Below are 21,622 nucleotides of genomic sequence, written 5' to 3'. Positions count from 1 at the left end.
AGATTGCAGGTAAGCCCGCGGTTCCAGGACACAGGCACGGGGGAATTAGGTCATCACCAAACACACACCCTCAGCAGCACAGGGGCAGCCAGGTGCAGGATGCAAACACAGAGCTGGGAACAAAGGATGCTGCAGGTTGGGTCCAGGGGATCGGTTCCGGGAAACCAAAGGCTGGACAGGTAGGGGAGACGCCCGCTGGATGTTGCTGGACCATTGGTCAGATTCCCCAAGGCCAGGTGGCTGCGGGTGCAGGGGTCTCCTTGGGCATCGGGTATCTTCATCAGATCCGGTCGCAGTCATGGGGGTCCACCGGATTCAGGCTGCAGGTGTCATTGTGTTGGCCAGGAGGGGTCAACCCAGGGTGGACTTGTGGTCGGACTCGCCTGGGGACCTTCCCTGGACCAGTAGGCCACGTGGAGTTGGGTCATGGGCATCAGGTGCAGAGTGAGAAAGGCTTGAAGATCCAGAGCGGCTCTGGAGTCCCTTCTTGGAGGTTTCTTCTGGACAGGGTTGCTGTCCTCGGAGTTCTTGGTCCTCTGCTGGGCAGGCTGTCCTCTGGGGGTTAATAGAAGTTGCTGGACCTGCAGGACAGCTATTGTCTCCCTGGGTGACTACACCATTCCTGTGCCTACTCCCTTTGGAGAGGGGGGGCACATTCCTATCTCAATTGGTCCCTCTTCTCCAAAACAAGATGGAGGATTCTGCAATGAGGGGGTCACTTCAGCTCTGGACACCTTAGGGGTGGTCCTAGCTGAAGTGGTCGCTCCTCCTTGTTTTTCCTAATTTTCCCACCAGACTTGCCGCCAAAAGTGGGGCTTTGTCTGGGGTGTGGACATCTCCACTAGCTGGAGTGCCCTGTGGCCTTTGATGCTTATCGCCAGGTGTTTCAGTTCCTGCAGGGGGGAGATGTGCAGCACGTTCACCCAGTGCTGGCTTTGTTTCTGGCCACAGAGAGCACAAAGGCTCTCAACCCATGAGGTCAGAAACCCGTCTGGCAGTGGCAGGCTGGCACAGACCGGTCAGTCCTGCACTAAAAGTTTTGCTAAAATACAGGGGCATCTCTGGGTTCATTTTTCCATAAACCCAGCAGTGGCATCAGTGTAGATTTGTAACACAAGTTAGACCCGGAAAGGATCACACAGCCACCACGTGTGTGCAGAGCCTTTACATTGTACATGGAGACAGCAGGATCCACCAGCCAGTAGTTGTCATCTTGGGGTCCCTGCGGGTGCATTGGAGTGACTCCTTCACTCCAAGGGAGATTCCTTCTTGCTTCTTGAATGGAGGCCGGGCCCTTGTGAACCCAGAGAATGCACAGCCAAGGATGTTCCAGGATTTCTTGCAGGAGCTGGAGAAATAATGTTGCAGCCCTCCCAACTGGATACAGTCTTGTTTCTTTTCCAAAAGCAGAGCAGCCGCGGTTCCGGAGGCCAGGAGCAGATGATGTCTTGCAGAGAATTCCTTGAAAAGTCTTGCTCAATGAATCTGAGGACCCACCATTAGGGGAGCCCTTAAGTAACCCTAAAAGGGTGTTGGTCACTCTCTGAAGTGACCCACCTATCAGAGGACGTGTCAGGGGCGTCATCACCCTGGTCTAAAGAGTAAGATGCTCCCAGGGGCCTCGGCCCACCTTGTTTCTAAGATAGAATCAACTAGCCACCTGGCAGAGCTCTGTGCACCTCCTTAGGGGAGGAGCTGGACAGGGGGGTGGTCACTAACCCTGTCCTTTGTGTAGTTTCGCTCCAGAGCAGGAACCGGGAGTTCCTGAACTGGTGCAAACCGGATTATGCAAGGAGGGCACCAGCCTAGAGACACCAGTTTCAAAGGTAGAGTTGGTCACACCCCTCTCTTGCAGGAAATCCTTTGTTCTGCCTTCTCCTGCTTGAGTTAGGCTCATCAGCAGGAGGGCAGAACAGTGTCTGGGGTCATCAGTAGCGTGGGCTGGCAGCCATACCTTTTAAGGCTGCACAGGTAGAACTGGGGGATCCTCTAAGGAACCCCCAGAGTAGTTTGAATCATGCAGCTAGCACTGGAATCGGTGTAGTTGCATGATTCCAACATGTTTGATACCGAACAAGCCTAGGTTCGGAGAAGCCATTATGTAGTTGGACCACTCCTGCCTTATGATGAATTCCCAGCACTTACAAAGCCCATGGGAATGGAGGCTGAAGTTTGTAGGGGTAGCCTGCTCATGCAGGGGCACCCTCCTACTTAGGAACATGCACCCTGCCGTTGGGCTGAAGGACCTACCAGAAGGGTGACTTACAGTGTCTAAGTGCAGTGACCATGATATAAGGCACGCCTTGTATCTGAAGTGAAAGGTGCATGCACCATCTCATGCTGGCTGCAGTGACAGGTCTGCAAACACAATTTGCATAGACTCTCACAAGTGGCACAATACATGCTGCAGCCCATGGAAGTACCCTGTTGTACCAATGCCTTGGGTACCTAAGTACCATATACTAGGGACTTAAATGGGTGCACCAGTATGCCAATTGTGGGGTGTAAAAGTTTACCAGCAACTACATTTTGAGGAGAGAGCACAGACACTGGGGTCTTGGTTAGCAGACTCACAGTGCACTACAGTCTAAACACACTGACACCAGTCACAAAATGGGGGTAACCAGGTTAGAAAGATACTACTTTCCTGCAATGCCCTTTGACAGTTTCTTCCTTTTTGGGGAAATTTGCTCAAATTCTACCAGCAAAACATGAAACGCAGGGGCTAGCACCCAGGTACAACCTTACCAGCAGCACCAACTTGAATCAAACAAATAAGTGATGAGTGGAGTGAATGAATGAATCTCAGGTACTGGTAATTACTTGTTCCTCATCTCAGCCCTTTTTTTTGTTTAGTTTTTTTGCCCCCCATGCAACTTTAGATTAGACAGAGATATATGCAAATCAGCCTTGGTCCTGCTCCAATAGGAGCAGTCCATCCCAGACTGTCAAGCCAGGTACTTTCTGAACCCCATCTCAAACAACCCAAGGCCTTCTCCTTCAAAGCCGCCAAAAACTGAAATAAACTTTCTCAACACATCAGGACTCCCACTCCGCTTCTCAGCTTCCGCAAAAAGCTGAAGACCTGTCTGTTCACTAGGAGCACCACTGGGCCTACGCTCCTGCTCCATTACCTGTTTGCAGTCTCAGGTGCAAAGCTGTGCCACACACATCTATATAACATAGTGTAACATAACAAATCTCACCCTAGTTTGGGCTCTTCAGTCAGGTGCAGCTTGGTTTGAGTTGACCTCTCAACTTATCCAATATTCTATATAATGTTTCCTTGCTGTAGAGAATGCAGTGGTTCCATTGGATGCCAAGTGCACCAGCAGCATCAGTCTTCATCCTCTTCCTCTCCGACTTCTTCCACCAAATCGCTTTATCTCACCCTCAATGGAATTTTTGTCTTCTGTTGGAGGACAGGTGACTAATTATATGACAAGCATTTCTGTTTCAGGAATTGCTACCCCACGCCCCTCTAGCTCTTGGCACCCTCTGTGGACCTTGCTCTCAATCTTCCACCATTGAGTCTCGCATTTCTAAACATAGTTCCAGTTGACAAGATCAGACAGGCATGTTACTCTTGGTCCACAAGAAGAACAGAGGCTTTTATCATATTTGAAAACCTTCATGTACTCTTATTTTTTTGTACAAGGATAAATTCAAGATGTTGCCCTATTGGCCCTGCAATTGAGAGACTAGACCATGTTACTAGATCTGCAGGATGCTTATTTTCTTATACCTGGTCTGCAGTCGCGCCAACAGTTACTGTGATTTGTAGAGGGTTACACTCATTATTAGTGTGCAGTCCTGCCATTTAGCCCAAGGATGGTGCCTCATGTCTCCGCAAAGTTCATATTGATAGTTGTAAACACATCATCTCTGTAGGTCCAGGCATACGTGTATTTCCATCCCTCAATGACTCGTTGTACTGTGCAGGTTCACAGCAGCAGGTGAGGGAGGCTTTCCTAAGTGAAATCTCCCTGCTCTGTGAATTGGGATTATGTGATTGAGGCTTATAGTTGTAGATTCCTTACCTTTGAATTTTCTCAGGTGTCATACTGGATCCGGGAGTTTTGTGCGCAGTACTCCTGCATGCTGTTAGGTGGCGTTGATCAGCTCTGCATCTGTCAGAGTCCCGGCCCGTAGGGAGCAGGGTCAAGGCTGATTTGAATATGGCTGGGTCCAAACTGGGGTAGCGTGGTGAGCAAGAAACGGTGGATTAAACCCAGATCTGCAACTGAGGGTGAATGTTTGATTTGTTCAGCATTCCTTCCATCATCGGTTCGTTTTGCCCAGACGTGGGTCTCATGCTCTCTGTGCCACTGTATTCATGCTAGCCTGACTGAAGAGGGGTGATACCTCGAAACCGGTCCCAAGATGCTTGTTTCTTGTGCAGCGAGGACCTAGCGTGGCAGTTCAGACTGGGCTGTTCCAAGTGGCAGCAGGGTCCAGACTGATTTGCATATGGCTGGTGAACAAAAAAACGATGGATCAAACCCAGATCTGTGACTGGGGGTGAATGTTTGATTTGTTTAGCATTCAGTCCACCATCTGTCCTTTTTGCTTTTATCCAAAAGCGCTGATGTCAGTTCTTTTCTTTCCACGCCAGCAAGCGTTGGTCCGATCCATCAACAGTGACGCTGAGGCACCACACCTGACTGAGGACGTCTGACTTTTCAGGGGATGTCCAAGCTTCCTTGGACATGCCCTTTGAATGCACTTCCCTCTTCAGAGACTAGGCACATTTGATGTTTGAACGCTTCAAGTGCTTTCGCCCCTTTCGTGGGTATGGAAGGGGACTCTAACCACATCCATTCTCGGCCAGCCACCGTGCCTCAAATGCTGCCCAGCTGCTGCGTGACCAAGGGCACAGGATCGACTAGCCTCGTCGATCAGGTGGCCAGCGGTCTGGAAGTCTGCCCCCTCCCCCTCCCCCTCCAATCTTCCTCCTCTGCAGCAACCTCTAAACTCTCCTAGTCTGAGTCTCTCCCACCATGGAGCAGTTGGTGATAGGATTCACTATCACCTCCTCTGCTGGCAGTCCATCACGTCAGGTGGGTTTTGCAGATAGTCCGAAGGGGCCACTCCGTCCTCTTCGAGCCTGCCCCTCCACCCATGCACCATCCTACAATCGGATGTCGAAAGATCACTTGTCCCATCTCTGCGAGGAAGTTATGGCTCTGTTGGCCTACGGAGCTATAGAGAGGGTTCCAGTTCCAGAAGTAGGTCATTGTTGCTATTCCCCCTACTTTTTGTTCCTCAGACAAGTGCCTCTGCCCTATCGTAGACCTTCAATCTTTTCCTCAAAAAGGAGCAGTTCAAAATGCTCACTTTAGCTCAGGTTCTATCTACCTTGGACCCAGGAGACTTGATGGTAGCGTAGGATCTGCAGGACGCTTATTTCCATATTCCCGTCCTGCCTGCCCACAGATGTTACTTACGGTATACAGTAGGCCACAGGCACTTTCAGTTCACCCTGCTCCGCTTTGGCCTTACCGGCACCCCTCAGGCGTTCATCAAGGTGATGTTGGTGGTTGCAGCTCATCTGCTGAGATCAGAGGTTTAAGTCTTCCCCTATTTTGACGACTGGCAGTTGAAGGCAGGCTCAGCCCAAGCTGCAATCTCCCACCTCCAGACTATGGCTGACCTCATGCATTTGATGGGGATCACTATGAACGTGCTGAAGTGACACCGGACTCCCTCTCAGATGCTCCCTTTCATCGGAGCTGTTCTAGACATAGTGCATTTTCAGCCTATTCTCCTGAGCGGCGAGTCCAGGATATTCAGGCTGTGATACCGATGTTTCAGCATCTGTCCTTGATTTCAATGAGAATTACTCTTAGGTTGCTGGGCCTTATGGCCTCCTGCATCCTGCTGGTGACACACGATAGGTGGCATATGTGGGCTCTTCAGTGGGACCTAAAGTTCCAGTGGGCACAGCATCAGGGGAATCTCTCAGACAAGGTCCAGATCTTGAAGGAAACTGCAAAGGATCCCTTCCAGTGTACCATGCTCACAGACCACTGCTTGTGGCATAGGAAGGTCACTCCTCTAGCAGGCCTTACAGCCCTAAGGCAGGGTGCACTATACCACAGGTGAGGGCATAGTTGCATGAGCAATATGCCCCTACAGTGTCTAAGTCCATTCTTAGACATGGTAAGTGCAGTGTGGCCATATTATGTACATGGGCTGGTAGTTTATTACAAACTTCATCAGCCTGCCACTAACAGACTAGTTTGTGCTCTCTGGGGTCAGAAGCGAAGCTTCACACCTCCCCCTGCAGGAACTGGAACACTTGGCGGTGAGCCTCAAAGACTCAGGCCTCCTGCTACAGTGCCCCAGGGCACTCCAGCGAGTGGAGATGCCTACTGCTTATTCTCCCCCCCCCCCCCAGCGCTCCCCCCGTCACCAAGCCCCGCTTTTTACAGTAGGTCCTGCGGGAAAATTAGGAAAAACAAGGAGGAGTGGCCCCTTTAGCTGGGACCACCTGTAAGGTGTCCAGAGCTGAAGAGGCCAACACGACGACACCTGCAGCCTGACTCCAGAAAGCAACCGGATCTGAAGAAGATACCCGACACCCAAGGAGACCCCTGCACGCACAGCCCCCTGGCCTTGGGAATCTGACCGACACTCCAGCAACGTCCATCCAGCGAGCGCCTCCTCTACCTGTCCAGCCTTTGGTATCCCGGAACCGACCCCCTAGACCTAGCCTGCAGCATCTTTTGTGACCCCCGGGGTCCCCCTATTAAAAAGCATTGGGCGCCCAGCGCTATGTTTCATTGTGCACTCGGCCACCTCTGTGCCACTGAGGGGTGTGTGTTTGGTGTAAACGTGTGGCCCCTCCGGTGCTGACCTAATCCCCCCGGGCCTGTGTCCTGGAATCGTGGTTACTTACCTGCAATCTGCTTTCTACAGAGCACCCCCAGTCCTCATAGGATTCCATTGTAAACCGGAGGCCAAATTTGACCTCTGCACCCAGCCGGCCCTGTTGATGGTTCACTTTTGGGGTCAGCCTAAACTTTGACCTGTGGACACCCTAACCCCCAAAGACTGGAATCTTAAGTTGTGTACTTACCTGTTAACAGTGCTAACACTTTTTGCACCCTAGGACTCTATTGACTTCTAAGAAACATTTCACTGTCAACTTTTGAAATAGAAAAGTGCTACTTACTTGTAAACTGGTATACCTGCGAATACCAAACAAAGTACATTTGATACATATGCTTGATACTTATTGACAACTGTACTTACCAACAACAAAGACCTTCTAGAAATAAAGTAGCAAACTATATTTTTGCTATATAAAACAAATCACCTGGAGTTAATAACTGAGTGTGCCTCATTTATTCACTGTGTGTGTAAAAAAAATGCTTTGCGCAACCCTCTGATAAGCCTAACTGCTCAACCACACTACCCACAAAAGAAAGCATTAGTATTATCTACTTTAGCCTCTGTCACACCTCTGGAGAACCCTTGGACTCTGTGCACACTATACCTCATTTTGGTATAGTATCTCCAGAGCTAGCTTTCCAAACAGACCATCTCCAGATGGACTGTACTCTGCTTTACGATCTGCTAAGCACTGGGCAAAAAGCAACCCCCTGGGTGTTTACGTTCTTATTCTATCCAAGCTAAAGTTGCAATTACTGTGTTAGCATGCAAAGTTCCAGTCCTTGATATCGGTCAGGTGGCAACATTGGCATCTCTGCACATGTTTAGTAAACACTATGGTCTGGGCAGTCAGGACCGTAGGAAGGGGACACTTTGCCAGTTTGGTCCTGCAGAACTTTCTAGTATGAACTTGGTTCTCAGACCCTCCTCCGTTGATTTTGTCCCTGGGGTATCTATTCAAAGGTAAGGAATGTGCTTCTTGAATTTTGTATCAGGAGAACAAGTTACTTACCCTCAATAACGCCTTTTCTGGTGGAGACAAATTCTAGTTGCAGATTCCTTACCGACCCACCCATCCTCCCGGCTCTGTAAACTGATTTTTAGGGACAGGGACTCCCCCCTTTAGGGCCTTAGTTTTGATGCACCTGTAGTCCGTTTCATTATGGCTCTGCGCTTCTGGTGTGAAAAGTAATGAAAAGAAACTGACGTCAGTGCGGCAGGGTGGCACCTATGTAGGAGGGGTGGCACCAATGTAGGAACCTGCGACGTCCTATCCAGCCCAGATGATGCCGATGACGGATGCAGAGCCGATTGATGCGACCTACTGGTGTGCAGAGTTACTGTTCAGATCTCCGGATCCAGTCTGATGCCTTGGGAAATTCAAAGGTAAGGAATCTGCAACTAGAATTTGTCTCTACTAGATAAGGCGTTACCAAAGGTAAGTAACTTGTTCTTCCCTAAGCTCCCTCATGTCACAACTCCGGTCCACATAGCCCTTCCTCTACATTGAGCAGAGCTCAACACTGTCACTGTCAAAGCCTTCCCGTCTCCTATGAGTCTGAGCCATTCGGAGTATGGCTCAAATGTTTCTAGAGAGGACTTTATCTACTGACACTAACAGCTCTGCTGCCTTTTTTGAAGGCTTCTCAACTCCTGTATCTTGTTTGTCATTCATATTAATTAACATATCCAAGCACTTCAGTGGTGCCACTGTCTTCAGTGGGCCCACCACAGGAACCTTTCTGACAGAGACCATTCGACTCTCCTTAGATGCAGCTTGGCACCTAAGGTGGTGGCTGATGCTGGGGGATGTCTGACTTGTTGGAGACACTTTTGCCCTCTGCCAGCAGTTGCTCTGGTGGTGATGGATGTTTCCTTGCCTGAGGTAAGAATCTCAGTGCTGTGGACATCAGAGGACTGTGCTCCATTGTGGAGCTGAAATTCTATAAACCTGCTCGAACTTCAGGTGATCCGCCTGGTTCCCAAGGTATCCATGTCCTTGTTTTGTAGCCAGCTGTTTGAAGTTCTTGTTTACATCATGACCATAATATGAAAGGTGCACAAGTAGGGCTCCGTGGGCCTGTGACTTCTGTGCTTTGAAGTGTTAAGTCTAAACTCATAATATTCGACTTGCCATCAATCATTTGGCCGGGTCTATGGATGTGAGAGCCGAATAATGCAGTCAGCTTCACCTTGTTAACCAAGAGTGGCATTTTTGGAAGTGAATCAGTCTATCTTTGTCCACTGGAGCAGCCCTCTGGGAGATCACTTTGCCATTCACGAAAACATTACTGACCACTGTGTGGAGCTCTGTGAGACACATTCCATTTGAAATTGAACTTCCCAGCTTTCTGAATGTTGCCACCCATTACTTTGTTTCCTTGTGTTCTAAGGAAACTATATCGGAACTGTGTGCATGTGATTATGGTCACATCGGGCTGACCTGTCTCTGTATCCCCTTCTTTCATTTTTTCTGAGGTTAGTTTTTCTTTTAGCATGGGGGCAGGTTCTTAATGTAAACTTCCAGAAATTCCAAGTTAATGCTTACTGATTAAGTCAGACAACCTGAGTGCCTTTGCTTTGTACTGTCAGGTGATGGGCATCATCTCTGCAGATGTCGCCTCTATGCCAAATCTGTGTGTGGTGGTCACATTTTATTGTTTGGTGTACAATCAAGCTTTGCTTTTGACAAAGTTGAGTTTTTGTCATCTCTGACAGCCTTTATTTTATTTTATTTTATTTACCAAATCAGCAATCCTTTTTCAAGTCACCATTATGTGAATAAATTGCTTTACATGTTTTCTTCCCATTTTGCTATGCTTCAGTGTGGCTTGAATCTGGTGCTCAGTTTTTTTTATATGTTCACCATTCAAGTTTATGCACAATTGTTTCTTAAGACTGCTCATACTTAAGACTTCCGAATTGCCATCACCTTGGTTCATAGGGTCAGCTAGCTGCAGGCTCCATACATATGCACCTGTGTGGCTTTTTTTCTTTCCAGATGGACTCATACTTCAAACTAGATTTCTTTCTTCCAAAGGTGGTTTCTCTGTTCTGCATTGGCTAATCTATTACTCTGCCATTGTTATATCTTATTTCACATTTTACCAATAAGGAAGGGAATTAGTACAGTATGGATCCTCCCAGAGCTCTTAGTCTCTACATCCACAGAACTCTTAATCATCAATGGTCTGATCACCTATTCCTTCCCTGCACTACACCCAAGAAGGTCAAGACTATTCAAAAATAGACTGTTTCTATCTGGATTATCCTCTCAATTAGTATCTGCTATGCTCTTTCCATGAAGGAGCCCCAGGGCATTAAGGCCCATTCACCCAGGGTTAAGGCTGCCTATTTAGTGTTGTCCAGAGATGTTCCTTTCCTGGACATCTGTCGAGCTATAATGTGGGTTTCAATCGCAGTTTCACCTGTCTGGGTGCAGGTATGGCCATCTTGCCAATTTTGTGTTGTAAGACTTTTTGATTGTTAGTCGCCTCAGGCCCACCTCCTCTGGAGTTCTGATTCGGTGTTGCCCATGTTCTCAACTTTGGGCACGATTTACAAAGCCATTTGTGCTCCTAAAAAATATGCTAGTGCTATGAGTGGAAACTTACTTTGTGTATTTACAAAACATGGCCATAAATGTAATTTCCTCACGTATAATATGACACCACCATGGTGTTTGCCTTTAGCAGTTTGTGGATTTTCACAAACTTCTGCAAATCAGATTTTCCTCCTTTGAAAAAGATTTAATCCTGTCAGTGGCAGAAATAAATCTGTAACCAGGATATGAGAATCCAGGGATGGTGTGTAACACCTCAGACATGGGTGGGTTTGTAAAGAAAGGGGTTCCTTTAAAGGGAAATCATTTTCCCCATGGGGAAGCACATTTTCTCTTTTGTGTTGTTGACGTGTAAATGTACACCATGTGCATTTACACATTCATAAATGGAAATGAATATGGGTAAAATGGACTTCACAAAAGAATTCCACAATAACTCCTGACACTATTCAGCTGCAGCAGATTCCCGAGAAAACTTTAAGAATCATTTATGAACTCCATGGTAGTCTGAAATTTACTTCAGACAAGGCAAAAATCTGTGAGTACATCTCCACTACTGTTTTTGTTCTCCATTGGGGCTATGCTGTTTAACAATGTTTCTCAGTTGATACATTGGGCTAGCCCATTGTTTTGTAGCAACTTTGGTACCACCAGTTTTAATGCATCTTACATATTGCATTTACAGTTGTGTTTCTCATGTGCAGACAATATGATACTATGTCCTAAAATTAATTCCTTTGAAATGATACAGACTTCTAGCTGCAGATTTCTTACCATAGAATTATCAACAGGCATCAGACTGGATCTAGAAATTAGTACCCCTGAACGCCGGTAGGTGACATGGTTCAACTTCGCATGGCGTTGTCTGTGCCAGAAGTGAGGTGTGCGGTGCTTATATAGGCACCACCCCAGCATGGTAACATCAGTTCTTTTCTTTCCTCACGAGTCAGCGCAGATCCAGGGAGAGCTGCCCCCAGTCATTTTTTGACTGAACATTTTTCAACTTTTGTCAAAGCTTTTTCGAGATCTTTTCTCCTGGTTTGTCAGGAATGTCAGTTCGAAAAGCCGTCCTCAAGGCCTGCGGTGCCTGTCATTGACAGATGTCATTGACAGACCTGCATCTTGAATGACTCTAGTGTCTCGAGTGCGACCATGATGTTAAGACCTGCGTCGACTGCTGTGACATGCACCCTAAGGCCTTGAGGGAACAGTCCCTTTAGATCTTTGCAGCTCAACATGCGACACCGCAATAGTCTTGATCATGGTTGAGAGGAAGGTCCCGGGTTTGTTCACATAGCCATCAATCTTGGTTGCAGTCAGAGTCACCTAGGCGTTCAGGTAAGTCCCACAAAAAGAAGAAGAAGTCAAAGACTTCTTCGACTTCAACCCATCCGTCAAAGTGATCTGACGAGACAAGGAAACGTTGTCATTGGAGTCATGGCTTTGCAGTTGTCTGTGCCTGGGCCGGCTCTACGCCTTCCTGGGTTTTCTGGAGCTCAAATTTTATGAGACCATGCACCTCATGTTTGGGCCGGCCGTCCCCACAGGTTCGTCTTCATGCCCGCATGTTGGGTAGGGACCCCTCCTGGTTCCCCACCAGTGGGTCTGCCCCGGCACCAGTCAGGCTCTTGGATCCATGAGTTAATCTGGACCGGCACCAATAGTACCACCTCAACCTTCCTGACGGCGGTACTGATGATGATGCTCCCAGCGCCGCCGTCCCCATCTCATCCCCAAATCTGACACAGAGGGGAGGGCGTCCAACTCTGATGCCTACTGGAGGCTTGCCCTTCTGACTGGCTCTGAGCCCTTTTCCTACAGGCTACAACTTGTGGAAGTTTGGAAGGAGTCAGTGAACCCTGAAGGATACCTACCCCTAGACCCCAACATGGACTGTTGGAGATGCCAATGGACTGGGGACACCTCCCCATATAGTGGCATGGTCTGTACTCTTACTGTGGCTAGGGAGGAGGGTGTCTCTTTTGCTGTGGTGGTGAGAAGGGCAACTGAGGTCCTGGACCTTATCCTGTCCTCAGTGCCAGTCAAGGCTAACATCTTGACAGAGGGGCTTCAGCAAGAGTGGTCCCCTGAGAGCTTCGTCTCTCGTTTAATGAAGCCCTTATAGATGCCCTGCTTGGGACATGGTCCATACCCTGCACAAGGGCCCCCTATGAACATGACTATTGGTTGCTGCCATCACCATGCCCCAAAGGACCCCAGCTTTCTTGCGTAACACCCTTCCCCAGAGAGCTTTGTGGCAAAGCATCCCCTTATGTGTGAATCCTGGCGCGGTCCCTACCACCCCACTGGATAGGGAATCCAAGAGTGTGGACACCTTTGACAAGAAAATGTTTTCTTACAACAGCCTAGCCCTGCAGTCCCTAAACACTGCATGCCTTTTGGGCCGTTACTCCCATGCACTGGAGGATTCTTTTTCACAGGTGGTGCCCATGGACCCAAAGGAGGCCTGGGTCATACTCTCCGAAGCTATGGCAGACGGGAGAGATCTGGCAAGTTCATGATCAGATGTGGGCTCGACACAACCGACTCAATAGGCAGAGTGGTTTCTTCATTGTTAGCCCTTAGGTGCTATGCCCGGCTGAGGATGTCTGGCTTTTCAGGGAATGTCCAAGCTTCACTTATGGACATGCCCTATGATGGCTCCCATCTATTTGGAGACAAAGTGGACTCATCACTGGAGTGCTTCAAGCATAGCAGAGCCATGGTCATGTCCTTGGGCCTTTTCTTAGCCCCCCCAGCCTGCCTTTTGTGGCCGTGGAAAGGGCTTCCAGCTGTGTTCTTACCCACTCAGTCACTGCGGTGTGCAGACTCCCTAGCCTCTGCATGGCTGAGGATGCTGTAGCCCCAGCCCCAGACCCCTTAGGTCAGGAAGCAAGAGGTCAGGCCAGTCCACCACCCCCCTTCTGCCACAGCCTCCAATCCTCTTTAGTTCGCCCACTGGAGGTCAATAGCATCAGACTGCTGGGTTCTCCAGGTTGTCCAAAGGGGCACTCCCTTCCCTTCATGACTACCTCTTTAACCATACCACCCTCTTGCGACAGGATGACGGAGGACCAACCCTCTCTATTCTGCAAGGAAGTAGCAGCTCTCTTGGCCAAGGGAGCCATTGAGATGGGGTTGATGCCAGCCAAGGGAGCCATAGAGACGGGGTTGATGCCAGAAATAGGCTGTGGTGGGTATTCTAGCTATTTTCCCGAAGAGAAAGGAGACCTCAGTCCTATTGTGGACCTGCTCCCTCACGGTTTCTTCCTGAAAAAGGAATAATTCAGAATGCTCACACTTTCTCAAGTTCTGTCTGCCCTCAACCTAGGAGACTAGTTGGTAGCATTGGAATTGCAGGATGCTTATTTCCACATTTCCATCTTCCCTGCCCACAGGCATTACCTGCGGTTCATAGTGGGCCATGAGCAGTTTCAACTTGCTGTGCTATATTTTGGCCTTACCATTGCCTCTCAGGTGTTCAATAAGGTGATGGCAGTGGTTACAGCTCATCTGCGGAGATCAGGTCGATCAGTCTTTCCCTATCTCTATGACTGGTTGTTGAAGGTGGGCTCGCCCCAGGAAGTCCCACCTCCAGACTATGATAGACCTCCTTCACTTTCTGGGTTTTACTGCCAAAGTCACACCTGACTTCCTCTCAGACTCTTCCCTTTCATCAGCTGTTCTGGGTACAGTGCAGTTTCAGGCTTATTCTTCTGAATGATTAGTCCAGGATATTCAGGCTATGAGACCGATGTTTCAGCCTCTAGCCTGGGTTTTGGTGAAACTGACTCTGAGGCCGCCGGCCTCCTGCATCCTGCTTGTGACAGATGCCAGCTGGCATATGAGGGCTTTGCAGTGTGACCTGAAGTTTCAGTAGGTGCAGCATCAGGGGAATCTCTCCGACATGGTCCAGATCTTGGAGGGAACTGCAAAAGAGCTGCAATGGTAGTTAACAAACCGCAATTGGGTCAGTGGCAGACCCCTCTCCCATCCCCAACCAGATCAAACAGTAGTGATAGACGCATCACTTCTGGGATGGGGCGGCCATATACGAGAGGTGGAGATTAGAGAACTCTGGTCTCCAGTGGAATCAGGACTCCACAACAACCTGCTGGAGCTCTTAGCGACCTGGCTGGCATGGAAAGCCTTTCTGCCCTTCATTAGGGTGAAGGCTAATGCAGGTATTCACAGAGAGTACCTCTGCCATGTGGCTCTGTAAAAAGCGGGTGGGATGGGGTTGTCGACCCTTTAAGAGGCCCTACTCATATAGACATGTCTGGAACATCAGGGCACATTCCTGATGGTTCAGCATCAGGTGGGCACTCTGAACGTCAGAGCAGACAAACTCAGCCGAAAATGCCTAGTGTATCACGAATGGCATATCCATAGGGAGGTGGCGAGAGGACTCTCTCAGCAGTGGGGAGTGCCTTGGTTAGCTCTGTTTGCGCAATGTCAGCAGTTTGGAATGTGGGAGTTTCTAAAGCAGCAGTTGCTAATAGACTCTTTTCTTCTCGAGTGGAACTAGGCTTCCTGTTTGTCTTTCTGCCCAGCGTTCTCAAGAAGATCAAGAATGACCGGGCCCAATAATCCTTGTGGTTCCGGACTGGCCTCCAATCAGGCTGCCTCTTCTGTCACAGCAACAGGGGAGGGTTCTCCAACCTAACCTGTCAATGCTCTGCCTTCATGTGTGGAGATTGAAGAGTAACAGCTGACAGCTTTCGACCTTCTGCCCTAAGTCTGCAATGCTATCTTGGTAGTCAGGTGTCTCTCCACCAAGATAAAAGAGCATTGTCAATCTACCTCGACTGCATGAAAGAGTCCCAGGTGGGCAACAACCTCATCGTGGGGTATGCTGGGACCAAGAAGGGAAAGGCTGTGTAGTAACTGACCATCTCCCAATGAATTGTGCTCTGCACTAAAATAGACTACGCAGGTCCAAAGAAGCAGCCCCCTTGAGAGTTTGCGTGCTCATTTTACCAGAGCTAAGGCTGCGACCACTGCTATAGCACATGGAGTTTCCATACTGGACATCTTTCAGGCAGCAAAGTAGGCTTCTCTGCAAACGCTCACCTAGTTCTACTGCCTACACAGTCAGGTCCGTCATGATGGGCACCTGCCCGTTCAGCCCTACAGGACTTTTTAGTGTGATACCGTTTTGCAGAACCACCTCCTTGGAGGTATTGCTTGTGCATCTGTTCTAAGCTGAGGAACTTGTGACTAGATGTCTCTATCAGATGAACAAGTTACTTACTTTAGGTAACACCTTATCTGGTAGAGACTTTAACTTCAGATTCCTTACTATCCCACCCATCCTCCTTTCTCTGCAAACAATTTTCTAGAGTCAAGGCTATTCACCTTTCAGGGCCTAGATTTTCCTCACCAGTTATCATTTTTCTTTGTTGCTCTTTGCTCCTTGCATAGAAAGTTGCAAAAAGAAACTGACATCAGCTCGCTAGGGTGGCACCTATATAGGGATCCGCACATGTCACTTCCGACGCAGATGATGCCATGCAGAGCCAACCTACCGGCATGCAGGGGTACCGCTCACGCAAAATGTCCAGATCTAGTCTGACACCTGGGGATAATTCTAAGGCAAGGAATTGCAGCTAGATAAGGTGTTACTGAAGGTAAGTAACTTGTTCTTCTTAGGGTTTCAGTTGGAGAAGGATTTAAAGGTAATAGTTTACATGACAGAGCCTCAGCAAACCATCAAACTCTGTTGTTAAAACCACTAAATCCAATTTTTCTTTGCAGCTAATTTCCAGAATCTCCCAGGATCACCCATACCACACGCTGTTCATTATTTTGGCACTTGCCAACGCCAACAAGGATGAAATTCTTGCAAAACCGGAGGCAGTGAAAAGAAGCAGATTGACTAAAAACACACCAAAGCAGATCTCCCAACTCGATGTGGTATGAGGCCTGTTTTTTAACATATATTTTAAATGTTACACACAAACCACATTAAGAGCATTTACTTCCAGATGCATGACTGAGTTCAATTTAATAAATGTTAACACAACTAGAACATCAGCCTGATCAAAAGCAAATTTGTGTTTTTTTTTTTTTAAAGATTAAGAAAATAATACTTCAAGAATGCGTCTATGTTGGTGATGTCGTAGAATCACTAAACGCACTGCCCATAACCAGGGAACTTTCACATGGATTAGATTCAATGTCAATGTAAATCATTATTCTAAGTTTTGCAACCATATTTCTCTCATAGAAAGTATATTAGACCCACAGAATCATTGTTGGGAGTTGTTTACTTGAATGAACATTGATAGCCATAGGTATAGATGCAGACCTTAAATGCCTTACTTCTGAAGCATATCAGGAGATGGCGAAAGTGCTCTTTGTTGAATTAACTGCAGATGAGGTTTAACAGTGGCTAAGTTGCCCTTTCCCAGTTCCACATTACTGCTCCTTACCCAGGCGTATCCTGGTTTCTGTAATCAAGTCCACAGGCTGCTACACATCATGGTCTTCTGTGTTTAATGTTGTATGTTTTCAGTACTGCTGCTTCAATAATTTAATGTGTGTTTGTAGCATGCACTATTACTCCCAAGCGTATGCTGGAGCTGTGCAAGTGTACGATCCTGGCCTAGATTGTGGGGGAGGATAGCTAGTGAAAGAGGCAGGTCTCCAGCTTCTTGTGGACTTTAAGAAGAGAGGAGGTGGCTATGATGTGAAATGGTAAGTCGTTTCATGCGTTAGGAGCCATGTATGAGAAGGCTCATCATCTTTGTACGTGTGAGAGATGTGTTATAAAAAGTGTCCTGCTGAGGTGCCTCAACAGGTAGTGAAGGGAGTTGCAGCTGTTTAAGTAGACTGGGGCTGTGTTGTGAAATGTTTTGTGAGTATGGATGAGGAGCTTGAAACATGCACGCTTGTATATCGGAAGCTAGTGGAACTTCAGGTGTGATGTGAGTTCTGCATCGGAAGTTGAGGATTAGTGTTACTGCTTCATTCTTGATGTTTTGCAGTCTTCTGGTGAGATATTTGGTGATCCCGGTGTAGCGTTTCCACAGTAAAGCCTGCTGGTGATGAGAGCATGGGTACGGTGTCTTCTGGTGTTGCTCGGGTGCAATTTGAAGATGTTCCTCAGCATCTTCAGGTGTGAGGAAGGCAAATGTGGCGACAGTAGTGACCGATGTGGGCATGTACAGCTAGTTGTAAGGTTTCCGTCTTGTGAGTGAGTTAATCCGACATCAGCTGGCTATGAGGTGGAGTCCCATGGGGAGGTTTGTTTTTCGAACAGCACTCCTTCCGTTTTGTCGGTGTTAAGTTTGAGGCAATTGGACTTCACCCAGTTGGCTACCTCAGACATGCAGGCAGTGAACTTGTTCCTTGTATTGAGGGTTTTGCCTTAAATCAACAGTATAAGTTGAATGTTGTTGGCGTAGGGGAGAATCTTGATGTCATGGCACAGATAACCCTGGCCGGAGGGGTCATGAAGAGGGTGGGGCTCAGGGATGAGCTTTAGCGACCTCAGCATACGAGTTCTCTAGCATCTGATGAGTAAAGAGCCTGTCTGTGTTCTTCCTGTCAAGAAGAGAAGATCCAGTGGAGGGCAAGTCCTTGGGTGCCAAACTTGTTTAGTCGTCTGGTGAGGATGAGGTGTGAAACCATGTCAGATGCTACTGGGAGGTCCAGTAGGATGAGGGCTTCGGTTTCTCCTCTGTCCAGAATCACGTGGATGTCTTCTCTCACCATGATGTGGACTGTGTCCGTGCTGTTATTGGGTCTGAATCCGGACTGCGTTGTGTCAAGGAGTAGGTGGTTGATTAAGTGGTGATGAGCCATCCATTGATTGCTTTCTATATGATTTTGGCTGGGTAAGGTAGGAAGGAGAAAAGTCAGTAGTTTGTAAACTTGCCTGGGCTCGCTGAGGGTTTCTTCAGCAGGGCAGTGATCGTGACATTTTTCCAAGCTCGTGGGAAGATGGCTGAGTCGATGAAGGTGTTGAGGATGTCAGTGAGTTCTTCACTGATTGGTGTGAGTCCATTGTTCAAGATTTGGTGGGTTCACAGTTCTGAAGGGACCTTACACTGGATGGACCTTATAGTGCCATCTGTAAGGAAATGTCTTTTTTGTATGGTCAAGTTTTTGAAATTATGCTGCTGTTTTTTTTTACTCTGAGAGTGCAATGAGACCTGCTAATCAGACCTCAGAGGCAGTGCTCTGACCCTAAAATGTGTATGCAAAATTGGCTTATAATAAGCAAACTTACGTGTAAGTCCCTTGTATATGGTACCCAGGGCCTGTAAGTTAGTGTCCTCTCAGGGACTGCAGCACTTTCTGTGCCACCCTGAGTGGTTTAAAGTATAACATAGCTCCCAGTCTGCCACTGCAGACTGGAAGGGCAGAGTAAAACCACTGTCTCGATTTTGCCACTTGAAGTAATCACATAATCAAATTCTCCCTTTTTAATACTTGTAAGTTACCCCTAAAATAGGCCTAATGATTTCTAAAGCAGGCTGCTGTATATTAAGAAGTGGAGCATGTAATTTTACATGTTCCAACAGTAAAAATCCAGAATTGTAGTTTTAAATGTGGAAAAGACTAGTAGCACCATTGGTGAGTGAAGAAAGCGGGCTCTGTATAAAGTGCACTAAAAGGAAGTACATTGTGCAAAGAGTCCAGTGGATCCCCAATTGTTAGGACTAATGCTCTATTTTGTGGTAGTGTGGGCGAGTAGTTAGGTTTTCAGAGGGTAGTGCTAAGCATTTATTGTACACCTAATCCTACACTCTTGAGGTGGTCCATCTCCCTCAAGGTTATGGACTTTACAGTGGAGCATCGCCCAGGAACTGACCACTCCAATGCTGATGGTCTCTCCAGATTCTTCCGCCTTAGCAATGACAGCCGCCAAGAGATTGGGTAGCTCTCCCCACTTTTGAATGGGGTGGGGGTGAGGGGACACAGGTTAGACCTGACAGCCTTATAATGGTCATCCCCCAGCCTTTTGCCTCCCTCCATTTTTCTGACCCTGTTTTTGCAGGTTTTAGGACTCTGCACACTTTACCACTGCTAACCAGTGTCAAAGTGCATGTGCTCTCTTACCTAAACATGGTAACATTAGATTCCTACCCAATTGGCATATTTAATTTACCTATAAGTCCCTAGTAAGTTCACTATATTTACCCAGAGCCTGTAAATTTAATGCTACTAGTGGCCCTGCAGCACTGATTGTGATACCCGCCTAAATAGCCCCTTAACCATGTCTCAGGCCTGCCTTTGAAAGGCCTGTGTGTGCAGTTTCACTGCCACTTCGACTTGACATTTAAAACTACTTACCAAGCCTTAAACTCCCCTTTTTCTACGTATGTCACCCCTAGGTAGGCCCTAGGTAACCCATAGGGCAGGGTGCTCTATAAGTAAAATGCAGGACATGTACCTATGTGTTTTACATGTCCTGGTAGTGAAAAACTCACACATTTGTTTTTCACTACTGTGAGGCCTGCTCCTTTGATAGACTAGCATTAGTACTACCCTCTTATACTTTTAAGTGATGGATTCCGATCTGGAGGGAGTAGCCCTGTCATGTTTAGTATTGGCAGAATGGTAATAAAAAATTCTGCTTACTGGTGAAGTTGGATTTAAGATTACTATTTTAGAAATGTTACTTGTAGAAAGTGGTCATTTCTGTGCACTTACTGCCATCTGTGCCTTGCAGCCCTGTCTCCAATCCACGTCTGGTATGTGCTGGTTGACCCAGACAGCCGTAAACACAGGACACTCAGTCACATCTGCATTCATCTGTATACTGAAAGGGTCTCCCTGGGCATTAAGGGTGGAGGGGCTTCCTCTTAAATTTCAAAGACCATTGGCCTGCGCTCACACAATGGAATGATGACCCCCGCAGGGATCTTGGCAGACAGGACTGGGCTGAAAGGAGAACTTGTGCAATTCAAAACCACTCTTTGAAGTCTCCCCCACTTCAAAGGCATTTTTGGGTATTAAAACTGGGTATCTGACCTCACCAAATCCGACACTTCTGGTTCTACACCGGCACTCTGTCAGAGGAACTGCCTGACTGCCCAAAGGAATCATCTGGACTGCTTTGCTGAGAAGGACTGCTGCCCTGCCTGTTGCCCTGCTGGCACCTGACCTTGCTGGAAGGACTCTGTCTTCTCCAAAGGTGCTTTCCAAGGGCTTGGATTGAGTGTGCCTCCTGTTCGGAAGTCTCAGGGCCAACAGAGACTTCCCCTACTAGCTTCTAGATAGTTTTCCTAATTCAGTGACTTGAGCTCCGACTTCAGCGACTCCAGCACCGCCGCCAGTGCACGACGCTGCACTGCTGCCTGCTCTGGCTCTGTGGTCCACACTGCGTGCAATGTCCGTAACCCGCAACGCAAGTCTGAAGTCGCCCAGATGCCACTGACATCATGCAGTGTAATCGTGACACTGCAAAGTCAGCTCATCACGTCTTGACCGACTGGATTTATTAACCCCTCTGGGTCACCAGGAACCAATGCATTGCCACCAATGCCGCAGCAGCTCCCTCTGCAACAGGATGGAATGGACGCCTCGCCTGCCTCGCAGTAGGTAGCCGATGCCTCACCTCCCTGGACACCGTAAGGAACTGACACCGCACCGGCTCCAGCAGCTCTTCATCTCCACAACTCCGTGCGACGTCTTTGGTTCTTCGTTTCCAAAGGTGTACTGTGCCTGGGGGTCCGTGCAACTCCGTGACCCACACCCGTGGCATCGGATTATTGGGAACAACTACGTCAATGATGCCGTGATAGCCCCATTTGGGCTTTTGAGTTTCTAAGTGCTTTAGGGGAGTTTTAATCTTTAAAAATTCATAACTTTGCTTGTGTACATTGGATTTATGTCATTGTGACCTTATTCTATTCAGATATATATTATCTATTTTTCTAAACCTGTGTGGTGTATCTTTGTGGTGCCTTCACTGTGTTACTGTACCACAAACACTTTACACATTGCCTTCTAAGTTACGCCTACCTGCTCTGTGCCAAACTACCGGAGAGTGAGCACCAGATAATGTGGGTTGTGTTGTGAATTACCCCGACTAGAATTGTGGTCCCTACTTGGAAGAGGGTGTATACCTCTGCCAACTAGAGACCCGATTTCTAACAGAGATGATCTTCTGTCGCAACAGCTGGTGAGAGTTCTCCACGGAAACCTGTC

The 21,622-nt window shown here is 47.9% G+C and overlaps 1 protein-coding gene across 1 annotated transcript in view; it reads left to right on the top strand.

The window, feature by feature from the left end:
- ATM (ATM serine/threonine kinase) overlaps positions 1-21,622 on the top strand; it is a 1,319,133-nt gene that overhangs the window by 1,093,196 nt on the left and 204,315 nt on the right. The window contains exon 52 of the mRNA XM_069202321.1: positions 16,217-16,375. Coding sequence (XP_069058422.1) covers positions 16,217-16,375 — 159 coding nt within the window. The remainder of the gene's footprint in view (positions 1-16,216; positions 16,376-21,622) is intronic.

This window comes from Pleurodeles waltl, chromosome 8 (assembly GCF_031143425.1).
Source record: "Pleurodeles waltl isolate 20211129_DDA chromosome 8, aPleWal1.hap1.20221129, whole genome shotgun sequence".
Taxonomy (NCBI): Eukaryota; Metazoa; Chordata; class Amphibia; order Caudata; family Salamandridae; genus Pleurodeles; species Pleurodeles waltl.
The sequence above is the reverse complement of the archived record's forward strand: the minus strand, read 5'-3'. Positions and strand labels throughout refer to the sequence as shown.